The sequence below is a fragment of the Sphaerodactylus townsendi genome, linkage group LG08, assembly GCF_021028975.2.
Source record: "Sphaerodactylus townsendi isolate TG3544 linkage group LG08, MPM_Stown_v2.3, whole genome shotgun sequence".
Lineage (NCBI taxonomy): Eukaryota > Metazoa > Chordata > Lepidosauria > Squamata > Sphaerodactylidae > Sphaerodactylus > Sphaerodactylus townsendi.
In genome coordinates, this window is record NC_059432.1 from 54652591 (window position 1) to 54673180 (window position 20590).

Sequence of the window (20590 nt, forward strand, 5' to 3'; positions counted from 1 at the left end):
ACGCCGGTGCACCACCTGCTAGACAGCTTCAAGTTCTGCGTGCTACTGCTGAGGAGCAGAGGGGGGCGTAACTAAGGCAAAAATCACATGGCAAAATCACCAATTAGTAACCCCCTTTCGGCACACACAAATAATTAGTAACCTACTCTCGGGAACCTGTGAGAACCTGCTGGATCCCACCTCTGCAGGTACCCCATCTCTGGAGGTAGGATCTCAAGGGACAACTATGCACTGACAGGTAAGCAGGGGTCTGTTCCCCAAATCTCCTTCTCGCGTTATTCTGCCAGTGGCTGGGAACGGCAACGCTGCCTCCTGCACCCAATCTAGTAATGTGGAAGTCCAGCCGGGACAGGAAGAGCCACAAAACAGTCTTGTGGACTGTTATGCACAAGAGGGATTGGTGTGTGGGGGTCTGGGAGAGGCAGAGGAAGCCCAAGGTTTTTCCTTTGCAATGGGCTGACAACTCATTTATTTGTCAAACTACCTTTCTAACAGTGAGCTTTTTTTTAGGGGGGAGAGCAGAGCCCCACCATGCTTCAACCCATTCCCTTGCATGAGTACAGACCTATAGAGCAGCTACCAAGGTGCTTGCTCTGGAAATTGTTTTACAGGTGAGGGTGTTTTGGATAGAGCCAGCCTCTGCTGGGATGGAGGGGACCACGATTGTGCTGATTGTACCAGAGTACTGTCATGAAGTCCTGATCTGGACTCTAAGGCAACCCCTCACTGATGTGTTTCAGATTCTGAATTGGCAACTCCTCCACAACAGAGAGATTATTTGAGGTTTTTCCCCATTAGGAATGTATCTTCTTTCTCTTGCATGTGGATGTATGTATACTTGCTCCTTGCTACTGAGAATGGTCTTAAGCTTCTGCCTTCAACTTTTCTGTCCTCCACCCTGTACCTGTGGGACAATAATCTGGCTATTGCTATAGGAACAGAGTTTTGACCTCTCCCACTATTACTTCTCTACAATCTCAGCAATCCTGGCTTCAGGTGCTGCAATTATTCATTCAATAATTGCATAGAAAAGGCAACAAGGAAATTTTACGGGGTGGAAAGATGGGCTGCCTGCTTTGGTGTTCTGTACTTATCAGGCACATAACTGCAGAGTAACTCCTTTTCTTCACTGCCCTTCTAGTTTCATTGTAAAACCAGTTAGGCATATACTAGAACAACTGTCATATTGGGAAATTTCTGGTGATCAGTTCTGTTGGAATCAGATCTTACTTAATAAATACATTTCTAACATCACTTTCCTAGTGTAAAACATATGTTACCACTAGAAATAACATATTTACAAGGATTCAGTAGTATTAGTGATATTATTCCAACTGAATACTGAACATTTGTCCTTACAATGTTTCCGTTCTCTGAAAATTAAGCCATTGTACCACCCAGAAAGAAGAATGATACAGGCCGTTTCCGCACGGGCGAAATATGACGTCGTGGAAACGGTAAAAGAACCGCCATAGCGAGAGCGTTCGCCGCCGCAGCGGAGTCGCGCATTGGCGCCGTGTGAGCGCTAAACCGGCGCGAAGGCGCCCGATATTCAGCAACGCTTGGCCGTTTCCTTGCGGGCGAGAAATATGGCGTCGTGGAAAGCGGTAAAAGAACCGCCATAGGCGAGTGCGTTCGCTTGCAGCGCCAGCACGAATGCGCATTCGCGCCGTGCGTCAGCGGGGAGGAAGCGCTAAACCGGCGAGCGCCCGTATTCCAGGCAGCAGCGTTTCCGCTTGCCTGGTGCGAAAATATGGCGTGCGTGGAAACGGTAAAAGAACCGCCATAGCGAGAGCGTTACGCAGCGCATGGCGCCAGCGAAGGTCGCGATTAGCGCCCGTCAGCGGAAAACAGCTAAACGGCTGGCGCGAAGAGCGCCATTATTCCAGAAAGCAGCAGCAGCGTTTCCTTGCCCAGGCCCGAATATGGCGTCGTGGAAGCGGTAAAGAACCACCATAGCCGAGAGCGTTCGCACGCGCAGCATAGCGCAGTCGCATTAGCGCCCGTCGCTGAGAAAGCAGCTAAAACCCGGCGCGAAGAGCGCCGTATTCAGAAAAGCAGCAAACCACTCTTTTTTTCCCCCTGTGGCGCATCGCCGCTTCTTGCGCTTTCGATCTGCGAACAGCCGCCAAAGGGAAGCCGTCTTCAAAATGGCGACTGCCAGGCGAAAGTAAACTGGGTCACCTTTCCCCCACACACACGTTTGTCCCTGGTGCTTTCCACTGCATGGCCAAGCACCTTTCCCAGACACCATGCACTGGGACTGACGAGTAGCTGGGAGGAGGCACTGACAGATGGGGGGGGCCGGGCAGGACATCCAGGGCAGTCCGTTGTCCATCGCTTTGCTGCTAGCGTGGAGCATGGCGATCGAGGCCTGCCAACCGGCTTCGCCAAAGTCGCGCCCAGAAGCGCCTTAGCGTCGCTGAGCTTCGCCCCAGCTTCCATGGCGGCTTTCAGTGCGAACCGTCACATTTCTCGCGAGGGCTACTGACGCCTTCGCAGCTCCGCCTGTCATGTAATGAGCAGCTTTTGTTATCGCGTCGCCAATTTCGCGGCGATCATCCCAGCTCGTCGCTGCTTTTGGCCGTGTGGAAACGGCCACAGAGATGCTGAGCTGTCGCTCCTAATTGTAAGGTTTGGTATTTCATTTATATGGTTTGGTATTTTAGTGACTGTTGAACAGGGACTGCCACCATTTATGATTTATGATGCTGAGTTGCCCATCAAACAAAATCCTTTGTTTTATCTTTTTATCAGGAGAGTTGATAGCAGGTCTAGTAACTGAAGTAATACATGTAGGAAAGTTACTGGGTCTCAGCTCAGTAACTTGGTTTTGTGTACCGCTCATTCTGGGGGCCAACAGCAGCTGAGAATCTCTTCTATACTTTGGATGAGTGTAGTTTGCTTAAGCTCAAGGACTGCAGAAATTTCCTCCAGGCCAAGCTGATTGGTACTGTGAACTATCCTGACCTCCTTTAGTCAGATAGTTGCAACTACAGCTTTGCAGGCCATGCAACATTGCATCCATTCTCTGCTTGCAGCACACTGGGTTACAAACCCAGACGAGGGAGATTGGGGAGGAGTGCTGATGCACAGATGGGGCAGCATTCATATTAACCATTAGTTTTACTTGTAAAGGAGACATGGATTATGGAAAAAATATAACACTCTTACTTCATATTCATTGCCCTCATGTAGATCAGCCCAATATTCAGTGAGATTAGCTGGTGAAGATTGGGAACGGCTTCTGGACTGGATGGGTATCTGGTTCTAATAAGGAGCAACAAGGCAAGTTTAGGGTAGTTCCACATAGTTCAAATATTCAATTATTTGCCACAATAAAAAGCTTTGCAATAAAAAGCAGTTGCAAAGGAAATAGATACAGCAGCCCCCTAAGAGCAAAACTACATATCACACTGGGGATCCATAACTGAGATTCTTGATGTACAACTCAGCTTCATAAAACAGCTGTGGGAAAAGAGGGTTTGCTCAGAGTCAAGGCACTGGGTGCAAAGCTGTAATTTTTTTCCCTCTAGACTGTTTCCACAGTGTAAACTAATCCCACCAGCTGGTTTTGGCTCTGATGGGGAAAAGGATGGATACTTGTACTGGGTCTGGTAGTTTTCCCCTACCAGAGCTAAAAGCAGTCTAGGGAGGGAGCAATTCTGATTGAGAAAATGCTACTAGGCTAATTAAAAATTTTTTTCCCATCACTGAGGCCTTGTTCTTTTTTAGGCTCCATATGTGGTTGCTTTTTTGAGGCAAAAGCACGGACAAGGGAATCCAGTCACAGACCTTCAATGTGACTTGCAGTTTGGCCTTCAGTTTACAAGAGAGGGAAAAGAATTCCAATCCTATCACTAGCAATGTACAAAATCCACCTGAGAATATTTGCTGGTCTTATAAAAAAGTTTTTTTGACCCTACCCCCCCCCCACCCTTTGCATATTTTGTGCATCAAAATCCTTAAAATTTTAAATTAAGCAAAATCTTATGGCAATTCTATTTATTTTTAAAAAGTAGTTTTCGGTTACTGTCTGAAAAAAGGCAGCTGAGACCCAGTAACTTTCCTACATGTATAACTCCAGATACTAATCCTGCCATCTACTCTCCTGAGCCTTTCGGGGGTGGGCCATTTATTAAATCTAATTAATAACAACAACAACAACAACAATAATAAAGATGAAACAAATCCCATTAGCATTGGTTAGTGACAGTGTTGTCCTTTAATTTATGCATCTTTCTTGTTTATACATAGAACATTGTACAAGGACTCTCAACCCAATTCATGGCCTACATTGAATTCTATTCTACTGTGGTGTAGTGGTTAAGAGCAGGTGGATTCTAATCTGGAGAACCGAGTTTGATTCCCCACTCCTCCACCTGAGTGGCAGAGGCTTATCTGGTGGAGCGGGTATGTTTCCGCACTCCAACACTCCAGCTGGGTGACCTTGGGCTAGTCACAGTTCTTCGGAACTCTCTTAGCCCCACCTACCTCACAAGGTGTCTGTTGTGGGGAGAGGATGGGAAAGGATCTTGTAAGCCACCTTGAATCTCCTTACAGGAAAGAAAGGTGAGGTACAAACCCAAACTCTTTTTCTATTCACTTTTCTTTGCGTTTCATAGTGTTTCTGCCTAGAATAAGATCATTGCCATACACAATTTTCAAAAATACCTTTGAGCCTCAAAATATTTTGGGGTCACATGTTAAGGGGGATGGGGTAACGGTCAATTTTACACAATGTAGATTTATATTTAAGAATCACATGGGGGGAAGGGAATAAACTTTTCTTTATCAAGTGATCCTTTTCCTCATTACTACTGTGAATCATTAAAAATGTTACCTGAGTTTCCAATGCATTTGTCTCTTTTTCTTTGCAGTCTGCGCAGAAGAAGTTAGCCCATTCCTCAATATCTTTGCTGAAATTTATGGTCATGTTTTTAAGGAAACAGAAGGCAATTTTAGGATTGAAGTTGTGAATGTCTGTGAAGTTTGTCAAACTATATTTTATTAATGCAGAACATCACTTTCCCCTTTAAAATAGTCAAAGGCCTTCAAAAAGGCTGTATTCATGAACACAGCTGATACTGTGGGCCTGTGTCTGAAGAACATCTGAAAGTTCTAACCCATTAATCTATCACAATGTAACCAGGGAAGCACCTGTCATGATATGACTGTACAAAATTCAATATCTGCACCAATAAAAACAGAATGATGAAAATTATGATTGAAAGCAGATGTGCCTAGCAGAAGTTAATAAATTATGCGCAGTTATGCACATCTGTTTTCAATCATAATTTACATCATTCTGTTTTTATTGGTGCAGAATTTGGATTACTCTTTGGTTTAAAAGTCCTATTTTAAAAGCATATAGGAGGCACAATACTGCAAATGATCATGGAAAACAGCTGCTATACTAGAAATATATATCCCTTTATTGCTCCCTTATAGAGCCAGACAATTTTCCTCCTTATAAGCACTAATATCTGCCATGATGACTTTCAAAGGAAATTAGCACGCTGAAAAGGAGTTCTATAATATGATGATCTAATTGTAGCCACTTCCATCTCTTACTAGCTTATTAGACATGTGCAGTTTTCTCATAAGGGAAGAGTTACACTATGAAGAAAGTTCCAGATTCAGTCCTCCAGGTTGCCAACTCTGGTTTGAAAACTCTTGGAGAACTCGAATGGTGCTTAGGGAAAGAAAAAATTGGGTAGAGGAGGGAGCTCAGCAGGGATGTGATGCCATCTGAAGCTGGCATTCTCTCCGGAGGAACTGATTTCTGTAGACTGGTGATTTGTTGTAACTCTGGGAGGACTCCAGGCCTCACCTTGATGTTAACTAACTCTACCTTGCTCCCTCTATGTACAATTTCAGCCTTGAGACTTCCATCTGTAATCTGCTCTTTTTGTTACCACTCGCTGCCATTTACTACCATCCAAATAAGAATCTTACGCTTCTTAAAAGGGCAGACAGGTTTTCCCCTTCACAGTAAGTCTTTCTATACTGTTGCAAGCCTTTCCTCTTATTCATTATGACTTACTCATTGTTCCATAGAGAGGATCATCTATACACACTTTAAATCCTTTCTCTTCTAGATAGAGGGGAATAAAACAATGTATTGGCAGAAAATTGGCGGCCACCCAAACCAACAATTCTCCCCATGTACAGTTTCTAGTAAAAAGCTTGTGTATTTCCTTGTATCATACATGTGTATTTCCTGTCCTTCCATTGAGCCAACTAGTGATGTAAAGCATAGGTGCTATTCGTAATGATATCAGTACATATGTTTTACCGAATGCTGCAGAAGGAGAGATGGGGGGGGGGGGACCTTGATGCAGGGCTACTGTTTGGGGGCGGGGAGCAGCCCCTTGTTTCTCCTAATATGTAGTTCTACCCTTAATGGTTAATTTCTGGTAATGACAGCAACCCTTTCTATAGAAATCTTTGCTTTCCTGCCCAAAGTGCCATCCCACATTGTAGACAGAAAAATTCTTTGCTTAAGAAAGCCTCTCCTCAAATGGCCCAACAGAAACAAAGGGAGGCAAAAAACTGCAAGGTTTTCATTGAAACCAAACAGAGCTGAAAAGCTAAGCAACAAGTAAGGAAATTGGCACGCTACTTTGAATCATGGAAAATGTCATGCATGGTTAACAAATGACTGCTTGTTTTTCTTTTCTCGTTGTTGAGGGCACACTTGTTTTGTTACATGATCAGTGTCTCCACTGAGACCAGAAGTTTCCCAGGGAGGCCAGAATGTTCAGAAAAGTTGCTAAGCAGGATTATCATTACTTTTTTTTTATAAGTAGCATTGTGGTTTCTTTGACATGGCAATGTGCTGTGAAAAAGGAACGTGGATGAGTGCCAAATGTAAGGTATACAGATACTCTGAGACACTCCAAATGAGCCATGTCCAGGGCCCAAGCAAAGGAGAAGGTCTGGGAATAGGCTAGAATAAATTGCATACGTCTGTACAAGCCCATTTTGAATAAGGTCCCATTGAATTATGAAAAAAGGCCTTTTGCTTTAAATGTGTGAAAACTTGAGACTCGTTTTCTTAATGCATTGGAAAGGTAGTTATGACAAAATCTAGGGACACTTGAATGTGAAAACATTTTATTTTAGTTCTTGCTTTCAGACTTGCAAGTCTGGAAACTGCTGCTCTATCCTTGAAGAAAGTGGTGCACTTACCTATCTGTTCCAATAAGGTAGTAAGCCCTCTCCTCTGTTTTGATGGTCATCACTTCTGAGTGCTGGCATTTAAACATCCTCTTCACAGCTGTCATTCTCTCACTGTCATCTATACCAATTTCTATTTTTGAATCCCTGTCACATGAATATGTGAAAGATGTACATGCAATGTGTAAATAATCAGTGTTATTAAATTTAGTTGGCAATTTCTTTTCCCCCTCCCTCTATATTCAAATGTTATTAGTACTTAAAATGCTTGCAAAAAGGAAAGGAAAAGGATAAAAAACAATTAAAAAGTACACTTAACATAAGGAGTCCCAATTTCATCTACATCACATGTGGACAGTAAAATTAATCATGTGCTTAAAATCCCAATAATAATCACTATAATTAAAATACTTTTTCTGTTAAGTCTTATAATAACAATCCACTAATCTTCAAAATCAACATTTTATTTTTTTCTGTTTTACTCAAATCCATCAACAGTTTCCAATTGTCCAAATTTTTTAAAATTAAACTCCTTTCTTTAAGTAATGAAGTGAATTTGGCCATCTCTGACAACTTCCAAACCTTCAATAACTATTCTTCTATTGCAATTATATCTGAAGTTTTCCATTTTTGCACATAAAGTATTCTTGCAGCTGATGTCGTGAATAAAAACAAAGTTCCATGCTTTTTCTCCACAGATCTGTCTATAAGTCCTGACAACAAAGCCTCTGGTTTCAATTGTATATTAAATTTTAAACTCTTTTGAATTATTGAATGTATTGATGTCCAATACTCCTTAGCTTTTTCACAAGTCTGTCATAAATGGTACCATGACCCTTTTTGGTATTCTCATTTCCAACACATGTTAGAGATGTTTTTGAACATCTTCATTAATTTTTTTGGTGTCATATACCAGCGATACATCATGATATAAAAGATCTCTTTTAGATTAGAGCTCAATGTAAATTTAAGCCCCCTTGACCACATAGTCTCCCATTGTTCTATTGGTATGTTATACCCAAAATTAGTGGCTTATTTTATCACATTCTCTTTCATTTGTTCTCCTTCCATTTCATATCTCAACAATAGTCTGTACATTTTAGAAATAACATGTTCATCACTTGTACATAATTCCATTTCAAATTCTGTCTTGGTTTTTTCAAAACCAAACAGTATTTTATCTAACTTAAATCTCTCAAATAATTGTAAATAAGGAAACCAGTCACAAGATATGTCTTCTGACAGTAATTGTTCTTTTGATTTTGTTTTATTGTCTTTTTGTGAGATGTCAAGAATATCACCATATACATCCATTTCTTTTCAAAAATAATTTCACGTCTCAATAGTGTTTCTCATGGTGACAGCCACTTTGGTATTCTTGAACATAATCTAGATTTAAATTTAGTCCATATTCTTAGTATTATTTAAAAAGATTCTTAACATGAGGATACTCTTTGTCTAATGGTTAAACCAGATGTGATGGAGATTACAGATCTCCATTTGTTAATTAACAGTAGGAAACTGGGACGATCTTGATAGCAGCAGCTGAGTACCAACTCAGTTTTTTTCCTCTGCTTGCAAATATTTAAGTCTGGAAATTGGTGGAGAAACTAGCCAAAGGTCTCTTGACCCTTAATCATTAGCCTGTGGCCCATGGCCCATCATAGTTCAGTAAATCAGGACCTGCCCAGAATATGTTGTTTTAAAATTATGTTATTTACATTGATTGTTTTGAAAATTCCTGCAAGTAACTGCGGGAGAAAAATGGTACAGATATGTTACATAAATAAATACAAATTACTGGTTCACTTAGAGTGTATTATTATTGAGACTGCAAGGAAAAGGAACTACATGAGCAGAGAAGGGCTTTAAACATTCCATTCTGAATTGGTTCCAAAATTGAAATTGTGTCCCTTGAGCAATTATTAACAATTTTTAGGAAACTAGTAGTTTGTTTAAATCAGTGGTTCTCAACCTGGGGGTCGGGACCCCTTTGGGGTTCGAACGACCCTTTCACAGGGGTCGCCTCTCTGCATCAGTGTTCTCCACCTGTAAAATGGATACATGTTAGGGTTGGGGGTCACCACAACATGAGGAACTGTATTAAAGGGTCGCAGCATTAGGAAGGTTGAGAACCACTGGTTTAAATCCTCCTCCATTCCCCACAATGATCTGGGACATTTTTCCCTGTTCCAATAAGCCTCTTTAGAGTGGGGAGAGGGGAACAACCCACAGGCACTATATTAAGATAAATAGCGGCTGGTGACAGGATTGAGGCCAGGAAGTATCACAGAGGAAGGGTTATCCTCCCTTTCTTTCCATCCTGTAGCCATAATACCATTGGGAACCTCTCATGGCTGTTTTCACAGACACAGCAGTAATAGTGCATGGTTGTGCCTTTTCTTACGCTACAAAGTTCGCACCACCAAATCATGGTCAGCCTTACCTACCAGATTGGCAGCCCCATCCAAGGGACCAAACAGCCAACCGCAGCTCCACAGTTGCCATGCTGCTCCCACAAAGGCTTCCCAGCAGCATGGGGAGGCTTGAAAAGCAAAAAAGCCTCCCCGGTGCTGAGAAGCCCCTATTTAGTTTAATAGATCTAGGTCACCTTTCTGGTGATGTAAGTCTAAAGCCTCGGCCATCAGCATTAAGGCTGGGAAGAAGCCAACTAATTTCAGCTCCTCCCCTGGCCACACCCTGCCATAATAAGCCAGTGGCAGCAGCTACACGCTAGCAGAATCACCCCTCTGTCAGGGCAAGTGCCCCCGGGAAGGGCAAATCTTCCAGTGACATAGTGCTCCCACAGGCAGAATCCCTCCCCCCCCCTTTGGATGGGGCTGTATGGCATTTTTTTTTGTTTTTTCAGAGCAGGGACCAGCCCCAGCTAGTTAACATGAAGCAAATCTGTTTGTAAATCAAGGGGTATATAGAATTTATATCTCTATGTTCATGTTTGTGCTCCAAAATCTACTGTAAATTTCAAAGCCATCTCTCTCTCTCTCTCTCTCTCTCTCTCTCTCTCTCTCTCTCTCTCGTAATTGACATTCCACTTTGTTTGGTGCTGTTACAGCATTTGATTTTTGACTATTATTTTGACATATATATAAAATAAACAGGATATGCAAAGCCCAGCTGGCAGATCAAGTAAACATTGCTGGATTTAATGAATTCAATGAAAATGGAGCCACTCATTTGTTTTAAGGGTTTTTATATTCTTCTCAGATTCTTAGACTGTTACACAAATATAAAACCTGACATGAGATGCTTGCGCTCTGCATTGTGTCCATCTTTACCATGTCCATGAACCTGGTCTATAAGGCTAGCTTCTTCTGGCTCAGAGCTAATTAGCAGGACTAAGGAAGATTCTAGCAGGTCTGGGTCTCCAGATGTAAGTTGGCATTGCAGACAGAAATTGAGACTAGCCTTAAAGAAGAGGTGACACTCAGCAAGATTGCAGGCTAGGCATTACCCAGAGACTTTGCAGGAGCAGTCCCAGGAAAGTAGCTCTGAGGAATAAAAAACCTTTGGCAGAAACTGCAGTCAGTTGTGGTTGCAAAGTGTGTTCTTCCTGAACTTGCCTGCACACCACTGTTGTCTCCAGACCCTGACTGACCACGAACCAGCTTCTTGACCTTGATTCTTGGATTCTCCTTACTGCTGTATGCATTCCTGGCTTTTGACTCCTGACCTGATCGACATTGCTCTGGACTCTCCTACAAACTTGGTAACTTTGGAATTATTACTGGCTAAACTGCTGTCAGCCCAGCCCCAGCTTTGAGCCTCCTCAGTGCTGTGTGTTGCTGTGGTAGCATACCAGCCCTGCCCAGCCTGCACAGGTCCTCACCTTTTTTGAATTAAGTAAGTGAAGTTCAAGAAAATACAAATAAAGGGCTGCTAATTACAAAAGTATAAAAATGGCATTTGTGTATTCATGCAAAATTACAGTTTTCAATAAGAGATTGATATATAGTCCCAGAATGTACCAAAGCAAAGATGATCTATGTCTGCTATAGGAAGGTTTTCTTTTATCTCAGTCATAAGATACCATGTATGTCTGGAACAAATAGTATAAGATATAGTGTAATCTCTTATCAATCTTATCAATAAGAGATATCAATCTCTTTTGGAAGGCTCTAATTTTGTGTAAATACCCAAGTGCCATTTGAAATTATTTTTGCAAATCAATTCATCTCAGTTAAAAGGATTAAAATAAACATTATTTCTAATCTGGATGTTAGATGTTTTAGTTCTGACCACTCAGAAGTTTATTTGGTTGAAATACAACAAGATTAGTTTAGCTGTACCTACTGTATGTAAGTGAGCATTTGGAAAGTAGCCTATTTTAACTCCTTAATATGCCCTGTTGTTTTTAATTTGTGCTTATATATAATTAGCAGCTCTTTTTTGACCTTTGAATATTTAATCCCATTGGGATACCCATGGTACCTATGAGTACCACATTAGGGACTCCTGGTCTAACTGATGAAAGGACTCTAGAACATTACTTTAAAAAAATCTTCAAGGAGATATATGAAAGTTCAGTGGTTGTGTCAAAAGACTACTTGGTTCAGGTACTTACTTGTTGATTTCAATACAGCCCTTTTTGTGCTGTCCTTTATGATACTTAAGGAGATAACCATTGCTGGACTTATAAAGCACAAAATGTCTCCTTTTCCAGGAACTCTGAAGAAAGAAAGCAATTTGGTTTGTCCCTTGGTCAAACACACACATTAAAGATAAACAGTCCATCATAGTAGCAATATAGCTATCACTTGGCTAACTGTACCTGATTGTTGAAAAGATGGAGAGGTGGGGATTTGATGAAGAAACCCTGCATGCAGACATCTTCATTGCTGCAATCTTCGGACAAACAGAAATTGATTGTTGTAAGAGAGAGCTACTTCTGCAGGACACCACTTCCAACTAAACAGCTGCTTTTAATCCTTTGTAGCCAAGTCAGTGAATGATGACATCCAATGCAAGGCTACAAGTACAGTTGTCAACTTCCAGGTGGTTACTGGAGATCTCCTGCTGTTACAACTAATCTCCAGGTGGTAGAGATCAGAAAATGGAGAAAATGGCTGCTTTGGAAGGTAGATTCTATGACATTAAAGCCTGCTAGAGCCCCTCCTCTTCCCAAACCCTGCCCCCTCATGCTCCAGTCCCAAAATTTCCAGGTATTTCCCAATCTGAAGCTGTAATTAAAGATATTTTGTAATTAAAGATATTTTGGCCTTTTATATTGTGGCTGGTCTAACAAGAAAGCACCAAGGACTAGGCCTGTGGTAGGTTTATTGCATAAATGTGGGGAAATGTGTCTAGATATGACAGTGTGAACAGTCCAGTGATTACTTCGTCCACTTCCCAGTCTCTACTCTGCTGCATATTTATGCATAACATAAAATATGCAACATACAATTGATAGGTTGAATGGGAAGCAACAGCATGCATTTAAGAAGCAGAGGTGGGTGGAATTGTGCTACAATCCTAGATTATGCAATTTTGAGGTAGATGAAGTAGAATCTACTCATCTAGTTTCAGATCTCAGCTGTGTTACATTGTGACCCTATGATATGAATGAATTTACTTGTATACGGTGGATTCTGCACAGCATAAATATGTCTTTAGGACATTATAAAAAGATCCATTTTGGCATTTTGTGTTCCCACAGTCAGGGGCGTACCTAGGCAAACTTGAGCCCTGGGCAAAACCTGAGTTTGATGCCCCCCCCACGGGTGGCCCCCACCATGACCAAACAATAATTTTTTCCACCAGGTCGTTTCAAAGTCACCATCACATTATAGAACACCCCCCAACTCACAAATCTGAACATAGCAATGGGCCATGCCACACAGCCGAAATAATATTTGGAAAACATTTTCAAAATGCTTTCAAAATGTTTTATTACTGCTATGAAAACATTTTATGGTGTTGTATCCAGTCCCCCCAATTGGGAAACAGCATCACTTTCAATGTTATTTAAACTGGGGGGGGGGCCAGACTCTCCCTTTAAGGTGGATTTAAAAGGAGAATCTGGGCTCCCTGGTTTAAACAAGTGATGCTGGAATCCACCCCCAAACAGCATCATTTTAAAATGGTGTTTAAACTGGGGACCCTCAAGATTCTCCCTTGAAATCCCATGCCCGCATAAGGGGTAGATTTAACAACAACAACAACAACAACAACAACAACAACCACAACAACAACAACAACAACAACAACACCAACTACAACCTTTACTAGGCACTGAGAGCATAAAAGAAAGAAAACAAGCATTGTTGGGAAGGGAGTGAATTTAAAAAGAGAATTCTAAGGGAAATTTAGGCCAGTTGCCTGTTGTCCAGAGGGGTGCAATTATTAAGATAGCAGCACCAAAATTTCTTGAGAGTGTCTTCGTGAGATCCCTACTGATGATACCACCCAGATTTGAGGTGAAGTTTGGTTCAGGGGGGGTCCCAAAGAGTTATGGACCACTCAAAGGGCTGCGTAGCCCCCCATCTCCTATCAGCTCCCATTGGAAACAATGGGGGGATGGGGGAACCTCCAACTTTGGGGAGTCCATATAACTTTGGACTCCCCTAAACCAAACTCTCACTCAAACCTAGGTGACATTCATCAGGAGAGTCTCCCAAAAAATCCCTGAAATTTTGGTGCTCGCTAGCCTAAGTAAAATCTGCGCCCCCTGCAGGCCATAAAAGCGGAGAAAAAACACTGAAAATACAAAATCCCTCCCACAAACCATGCAATTTTGTCGCTCCACCACAAAGGTGGCGCCCAGAACCAGCTTCTTACTTTGCCCAATGGGAGGTACGCCTCTGCCCACAGTGTGGGAGAACACAAGCGTTCAATCTTTTCCCCCGCCTGCTGCACAGAGCTCTTGTCAATTTTATAGTGGCACCCACCATTTTGCGTGCTGCATCAAATTCTCAATGAAGATTCCCCACGGAGGTTTCCTATGCTTGCAAATCATCCGTTTGCTATTTCACTGTAAAAAGTAGATAAAGTCTGTTTTGCTTAGCAATCCTGTGCAGGTGTCATTTCTTCTTTTTGTTTTGTTTTGTATCGTCTGCAAAGATACGACAACACGATTAGAGAAGCTGCAATGTACACATATTTGTGTCGCTATATCTTTGCAGACATCCCCTCAAAACCAAAAAAAGAGGAAAAATGATACATGCACAGAATTGCTAGGTAAAACAAACATTATTCATCTACCTTTTTACAGTGAAATAGCAAACAGATGAGCTGCAAGCAGAGGAAACCTCTGTGGGGAATTTCCATGGAGAATCTGCTGCAGCACACAAAATGGTGGATGTGAGTAGTGGACATGAGTGTTTGGGCAGGAGAAATAAAGTGTTTCCTACCTGCTTGTGGGAAGAAAAGATGGCTAATTTAGCAAATGTTGAAAAACCTGGGTTGAGAGGGATATGATGGACTGAACTCATTTGGGGAAAGAGAGCTGTGAGAAGTCCTTCCCTCAAACACTTTTTATAACATCCTAAAGATATTATGTTTGTGCTGTGCGGAATCCACCTATGACCTTATCAAAATAACACCCAATATTAAAACATTAGAAATAAATCTAAAATAGTTGTAAAAATAAAATATTTCCAAGTACATATACCATAAGGTATTAACAATAGAAGGTTTTTTTTAATGTTGTTGCTTTATAAGGGGAAGAAAAATCTACTGTTTTTCTCTACTCCTCTCCTAACAATTTGCCTGAGAACTCCAGTGGGATCCCAAAGGCTGATAAACCACCGACATAAAAATGGTATAAAATGGTAATTTTCCCCCCAGAGGTCAATTAATACAGTCTTATACCCATGCTAGCTCTTCTTGAATACTTGGAATCCATTGGGTTGGTTTCTTAACCTGTTAAATAAACAAAAAAGGCACATATTAAAAGATACTTTGGCTGATTCCGCATGGGCCAAAAACAGCAGTGTGAAAACGGTGTGAAAACGGTGTAAAAGGGTTTAAAACAATGTAAAGGGGTTTATACTGTTTTCACACCAGTTTCACACCACTGTTTTTGGCCCATGCGGAATCAGCCTTAGATTCCTACTCATAGCTGTTTCCCAGTTTGCTGCTATAACTGAAAATTTCATGTTTAATAATACTTCTTTGCCTTTTTAGTAAGTAGCCACAAGTTCTTTTTTAAAGGAAGTAAACAAATTATATTATGTGGCCACAATAATAGATACTGGGATTAATCACACTAATTTGTACACATGTAAGACCACAATTCCATTTAATAGGTTTCCACTGTGAGTTCATTACCGAAACCATACTCACAAAAGATAATATGTTGTAGATAATACTGCCAAAGACAGGAGACCACTTTATCTAAAAGCAAAATAGAAAAGTATAAGAATGGCTATGCAACTATTTAATTCATTTTGTGAACAGGAGACAACATATTTGATCTGAAAGGCATCTCAATGGCAGTCTGAGGACACACTTCCTAAAAACTAACTTGCTGGGCAGCAGGTAACATTACAAGAATTTAAATGATGTTTATATTATATATACTACTTATTGTGAATTTTAAATTGCTTAACATTTCTTTGTCATTGTGAAACACTTGAAAATTTTAATAGTTGTGTAAAGAGAATTCCCATCTATTGTCAAAGGCTTTCACGGCCGGAATCACTGGGGTGAGGTTGCCGGGCTGTATGGCCGTGTTCTAGCAGCATTCTCTCCTGATGTTTCGCCTGCATCTGTAGCTGGCATCGTCAGAGGACCTGATCCTTCAGATCCTCTGAAGATGCCAGCCACAGATACAGGCGAAACATCAGGAGAGAATGCTGCTAGAACACGGCCATACATCACCCCAGAATTCCCATCAGTTATATAGGAGAAACACTTATTTGTTTGAAATGTATTCCTCATTCTAGACTTCAAGTTCATGGTAATTCAAATATTGTAAAGAAAAAGTCTTGAATGTCTTGGCTCCAATTTAACATCTCCTTTCCTATGTCATTATCATGACCTCTAACACTAACCAGGAAGGTATTTTGTAAGCACCATCTTTTGGTTTGCTTAGTGTCGCAGTCTGGGCCTTGTTTACAGTAAGTACTTAGAACATAGCCTAGACAAAGCCTTCTGGTAGGAACCAAGTTTAGCAATGTTTTAAACCCACACTGAAAAATCTTGTAACTCCTGCAGATTTCTATCCTGCCTTTCCCAGAACCCTGTTTGAGGGTGCTTAAAACTAAAGAATAAAACAAAACTGCTAAAAATACAACCATTAAAAGGAAATCAAAGCCATTAAAAAGCCAGTGTAGTTTAATAGTTAGAGTGTTAGACTAGGATCTGTGAGACTCAAGGTGGAATCTTCTGCCATGGAAGTTTGCTTGGTGATGTTGGGCCAGTTACACACTCTCAGCCTAACCTACTTCACAGGGTTGTTGTGGGAATAAAATAGGGGAAAGAAGAGGAGAATGATGGAAGCCACTTTGGGACATCTTGGGAAAGAAAAGCAGAGCAGAAATAAAGTAAGCAAATGAACAATAAGCAAATAACTAAAAATGTTATTAAAACATACCAGGGCATAAAACATATGTTGTACAGGCTAAAATGATATAAACTGATCCTCAGGTGGGAAGCAAATCATAACACATTTTAAAAGATAAAACTCCTAATTAAATGCTTGGATAAAAATGAATATTTTGGCAAACTCAGAAGGGAGAGAATTCCAAGGGCATGGGGCCACCACTGATGAACCCTGTCTCTGGTTGCCCCCCTCGCCTTACCTATGAAGATGGATGAACAGATAGAAGAACTACAAAAAGGAATCTTAACTGGTGAAATGAACAAAACATGTCAAAGGCATTTTCCCCCATGGCCAATATATCCTGGGATAAGGAAATGAACCATTCTGGTTCAGCCATGATTTCCACATGGCTTCCGGGTTTAACTTGGCCCCACCCTGCGAGATTTCTCTTATCCCGCGCCTTTCAAAAAATGATGAAATTGGCGGTTCTTTTAAAAAACCCATGCTGCTCCCGCTCCCATGCAAACACCGTGGGAGACGGACCAGTTTATTTTTCTCTCCTTGCCAGCTGCAGCCAATCAGCATGGCAGAAAAATGGGACAGTTTGCGCATGCACGGCAGCGTCGGTGAGGAAAATTAAAGTAAACCAGGGGCCGTGCACAATCACCTAGTTTTTCCTCCCAGCCTGAACGCATTAATGGGCTGCCATGTGGAGGGAGGAACTGACATGGAAACATCCCGATATGTATGATCCTATTTTCCCCCGAGATAGTTTGGCTGTGGGGAAAACGCCAAAGTGGTCCTTCAAGAACCCATCTGTAAGCCATTTAAAGCATTAAAGCAGCACTTTGAATTGGGCTTAGAAACAGATGGGCAGCCAGTGTGGATCTTTTGGAGCAAGATGCCTTTCACTCCCAGGTCAGCCAGCCTCTCATTGATGGTATTAAAAGCCACTAAGAGATCCTGGAGACCACACTCCCCCTGGTACTCTCCCAGTGAAGATTGTGAGGCAAGTGGCCAAAGCAATTTTTGTCCCAAACCCAGTTGTGAATGTGGACTGAAATGTGCCTAGATAATTTAAATTTCCGCCGAGACAGCTTGAAGCTTTTTAGCCATCACCCACAGGTTTCTTGCCCAAGAATGAAATGTTGGTCACTTAGTGATAGTAATTTAAGACATTTTGGTCCAAAAATGTCCTCTTCAGGAGGGGCTTCACAACTGATTCTTTCAAAGCAACTAGAACTATACATTTCTGCAAAAAGACATTTATTACCTCCAGGACCCTTCTGACCAGCTCAACCCAGTTTGTTACTATCGGTTATGACAATAAAGGGCAAAGCCTAAGTATAGTTGGCTGCATTCTTCTAAACCAGGGTTCTGCAACCTGCGGCTCTCCAGATGTTCATGGACTACAAATCCCATCAGCCCCTGCCAGCATGGCCAACTAAATTGTAGTCCATGAACATCTGGAGAGCCGCAGGTTGCAGACCCCTGTTCTAAACAGCTTGCCCCTGTCATCAGGCCCACTAGCTGAAATTCATTCATGCATTTTGCATAACCAGACTGCATGCATGCATCTAGAACCAGAAATAACTTGAGATTTAACTAAACCAAAAATTTGAACAATTTTATGTGTCAAATGTAGTGCAAAAGAGTCATAATGGGCCTACAAGCCATAAAGGCTGTACCAGATGACGCAATGGTGATGGAAAAGTGAGCTTGCTTTGTTAACGCCATTACGACCACAGAGAAAGCATGATAATGTGCTCTCACCTGTATTCAGTCACATTTATTTTAAGTTTTCCTCCCTTGCCCCAAGCTGCTCAGTAAACCATGGGGCATTCTAGACTTCACCAGGCAGGACATTTAGTAGCTACTGTGTTCATAGCCCGGGTCATCTCTTCCACAGGTTAACTAGTGCTGTAATAGGATCACGAGCACAAACTTCACTGACCAGAAAATTCCCAAGAGACATCAGAAAGCCTTTGGATCGATCCACCTTCTGGGGCAGACTATCAAAGATGTAGCTGAGGAAACTGCTGTCCGTGGTTCACCCTGGGAACCATGGTAGGCCTGGACCCACTCCAAGCTGGGAGTGGGACCAGCCAGGCTCACCCTGTTCCCAAACTCCACATGGAATTTGGGTATGAGGAAGGTCTGTCTGATGCTGGCTTCAGACGGTCAGGATTCAGCTTTAAACTGCAGGCTTCAGACCTGCACTTTAAAGTTCAACCTAACCCTCACTGAGGCCAGGATCAAACTGAACCTCTGAGATCAGGCTCCAGCTTTATACTGTTGACTCCACCCCCAAGCTCCACCTGACTGGAGGTATTGCTTGGGGATGGAGCCAACTCACTGGAGCTGGTGAGTTCAGAGGCTCAGTTTGATCCTGGCCTCAGCAAGGGTTGGGTTGAGCCTGCAGTTTAAGGCTGCAGTTTAAGGCTGAACCCAGGCCTTAAAGAACCCAGCATTAATTGGGCCTTCCCCACTCCCAAGCTCTACATTGAGCTTGGGGGCAGGGCAGAGCCAGCCCTACTGGTCTCATTCAACTGCACCCCTTCCTTTGGGAGTTCAGGGAAGGGATGCAGTTGCAGAGGGCATGCTATGCCCTTCCCATGTGACCATCCGTTGTGGCACCTGGGGCCCCAGCTCTCTCATGAACCCCAGGCATGCTACTGCAGACCATCTTAACCTTTGCAGAGGTTCTGAGAGTCTGCGAGTATAAATCTTACCAAGAATAAAAAATGTACAACTATACCACAAGAGGAGGCTGTGGTAGAATTGTGGTATTGCAGGAAATACTGGATCTTAGAGGTAACAATTTTGACCTGCCCACATATTTGGATAGAAAGAAGCCATTCAGGCCAGGGCGTGGAAGAATTTAGTATTTAGCAAATACTATCCATTGTCACCAGTAAATCTTCTTTGTTTGATCTGCTTTGACTATCAGCTTAAACTTCACTTTCAAAGAAGACTAAGCAAAGGCACCCAGGAGAAGTCGAGGATGTTAGAAATCAACAAAATGATTTCATGAGAGAATGCAAATATGATCTATTGTACCAACATACCCTTTTCTAATTTTTATTTCATGGAAACAGTAGCACAACTCAAGAATAAGATTAATGAGAAATGCTTGAACTTTTAATTAGTGTGGAATGGAGAAGTACTCTGTACCCTACTGAGATTTATTTATGTCAGATAAATACTATGCAAACATGACTAACTTCAGCAGACTAACTTCAGAGTTCTCCAAACTCTTGGACTTTGAAATATAATTATTTCAAGGAAGGGTGTTGGCATGAGATAATTGGTCAAAGGACACCTCAAGGTAGTGAAAATTCAGGGTTGGATATGGAGAGGGAGCAGGGCAGGAGGTGGAGAAGCTCAATTGTCTGGAAAAGAATTCTCATTCTGAAGTGCTCATGTGCTTGCTCCCACAATTAGGCTGCTGCTAAGAGGTGGATGGGCTCAGTGGTCCAGCAGAGACGCCTCATTCAGCAGTGCACGTTCCCCCTTCACCTGAGTACATTGCTACTAGGAGGTGGGGTACAGGAAATTGCAATGAAGAGATGACCCATTCTGTAGCGTGTTTGTCCTGTTCCCACAATGACATTACTAGTAGGAGGTGGGGGAGGGTCAATTGCCCAGCAGTGATGGCTCGTTCTGCAGTGTTTTGCATTCTGGGGGACTTAAACTACAACACTGAGGATTTCTCTGGTAGACTGGCTCAGGACCTCATGGCTGCCATGGCAACCATGGGGCTATCTCAATTTGTGTCTGGACCAACCCATGTAGCGGGGCATACTCTTGATCTGGTGTTTGTAACAGGGGGAGTGGGGGTTGATTGGAGAGCTGGTTACTTGCCCATTGTCATGGTTGGATAATTACCTGGTGAAGTTTGGACTG

At 42.1% G+C, this 20590-nt stretch overlaps 1 protein-coding gene across 6 annotated transcripts in view; it reads right to left on the bottom strand.

The window, feature by feature from the left end:
* Nucleotides 1-20590, bottom strand: part of PLEKHS1 (pleckstrin homology domain containing S1) — a 44231-nt gene that overhangs the window by 19692 nt on the left and 3949 nt on the right. For 4 of the 6 annotated variants that reach the window (XR_007245357.1, XR_007245356.1, XM_048507111.1 and 1 more), the window contains exons 2-8: nucleotides 15484-15534; nucleotides 15010-15060; nucleotides 11972-12045; nucleotides 11765-11868; nucleotides 7195-7329; nucleotides 4844-4919; nucleotides 3175-3270 (exon numbers count right to left, since the gene is read on the bottom strand). Coding sequence is in view for 2 of the 6 variants with exons in the window: in XM_048507111.1 (XP_048363068.1) it covers nucleotides 3175-3270; nucleotides 4844-4919; nucleotides 7195-7329; nucleotides 11765-11868; nucleotides 11972-12045; nucleotides 15010-15043 (519 nt within the window). In the remaining 4 variants the exon portion in view is untranslated. Of the gene's footprint in view, nucleotides 1-3174; nucleotides 3271-4843; nucleotides 4920-7194; nucleotides 7330-11764; nucleotides 11869-11971; nucleotides 12046-14087; nucleotides 14252-15009; nucleotides 15061-15483; nucleotides 15535-20590 lie in introns of all 6 variants that reach the window. The other 2 variants (XR_007245358.1, XR_007245359.1) reach the window with 2 other exon arrangements.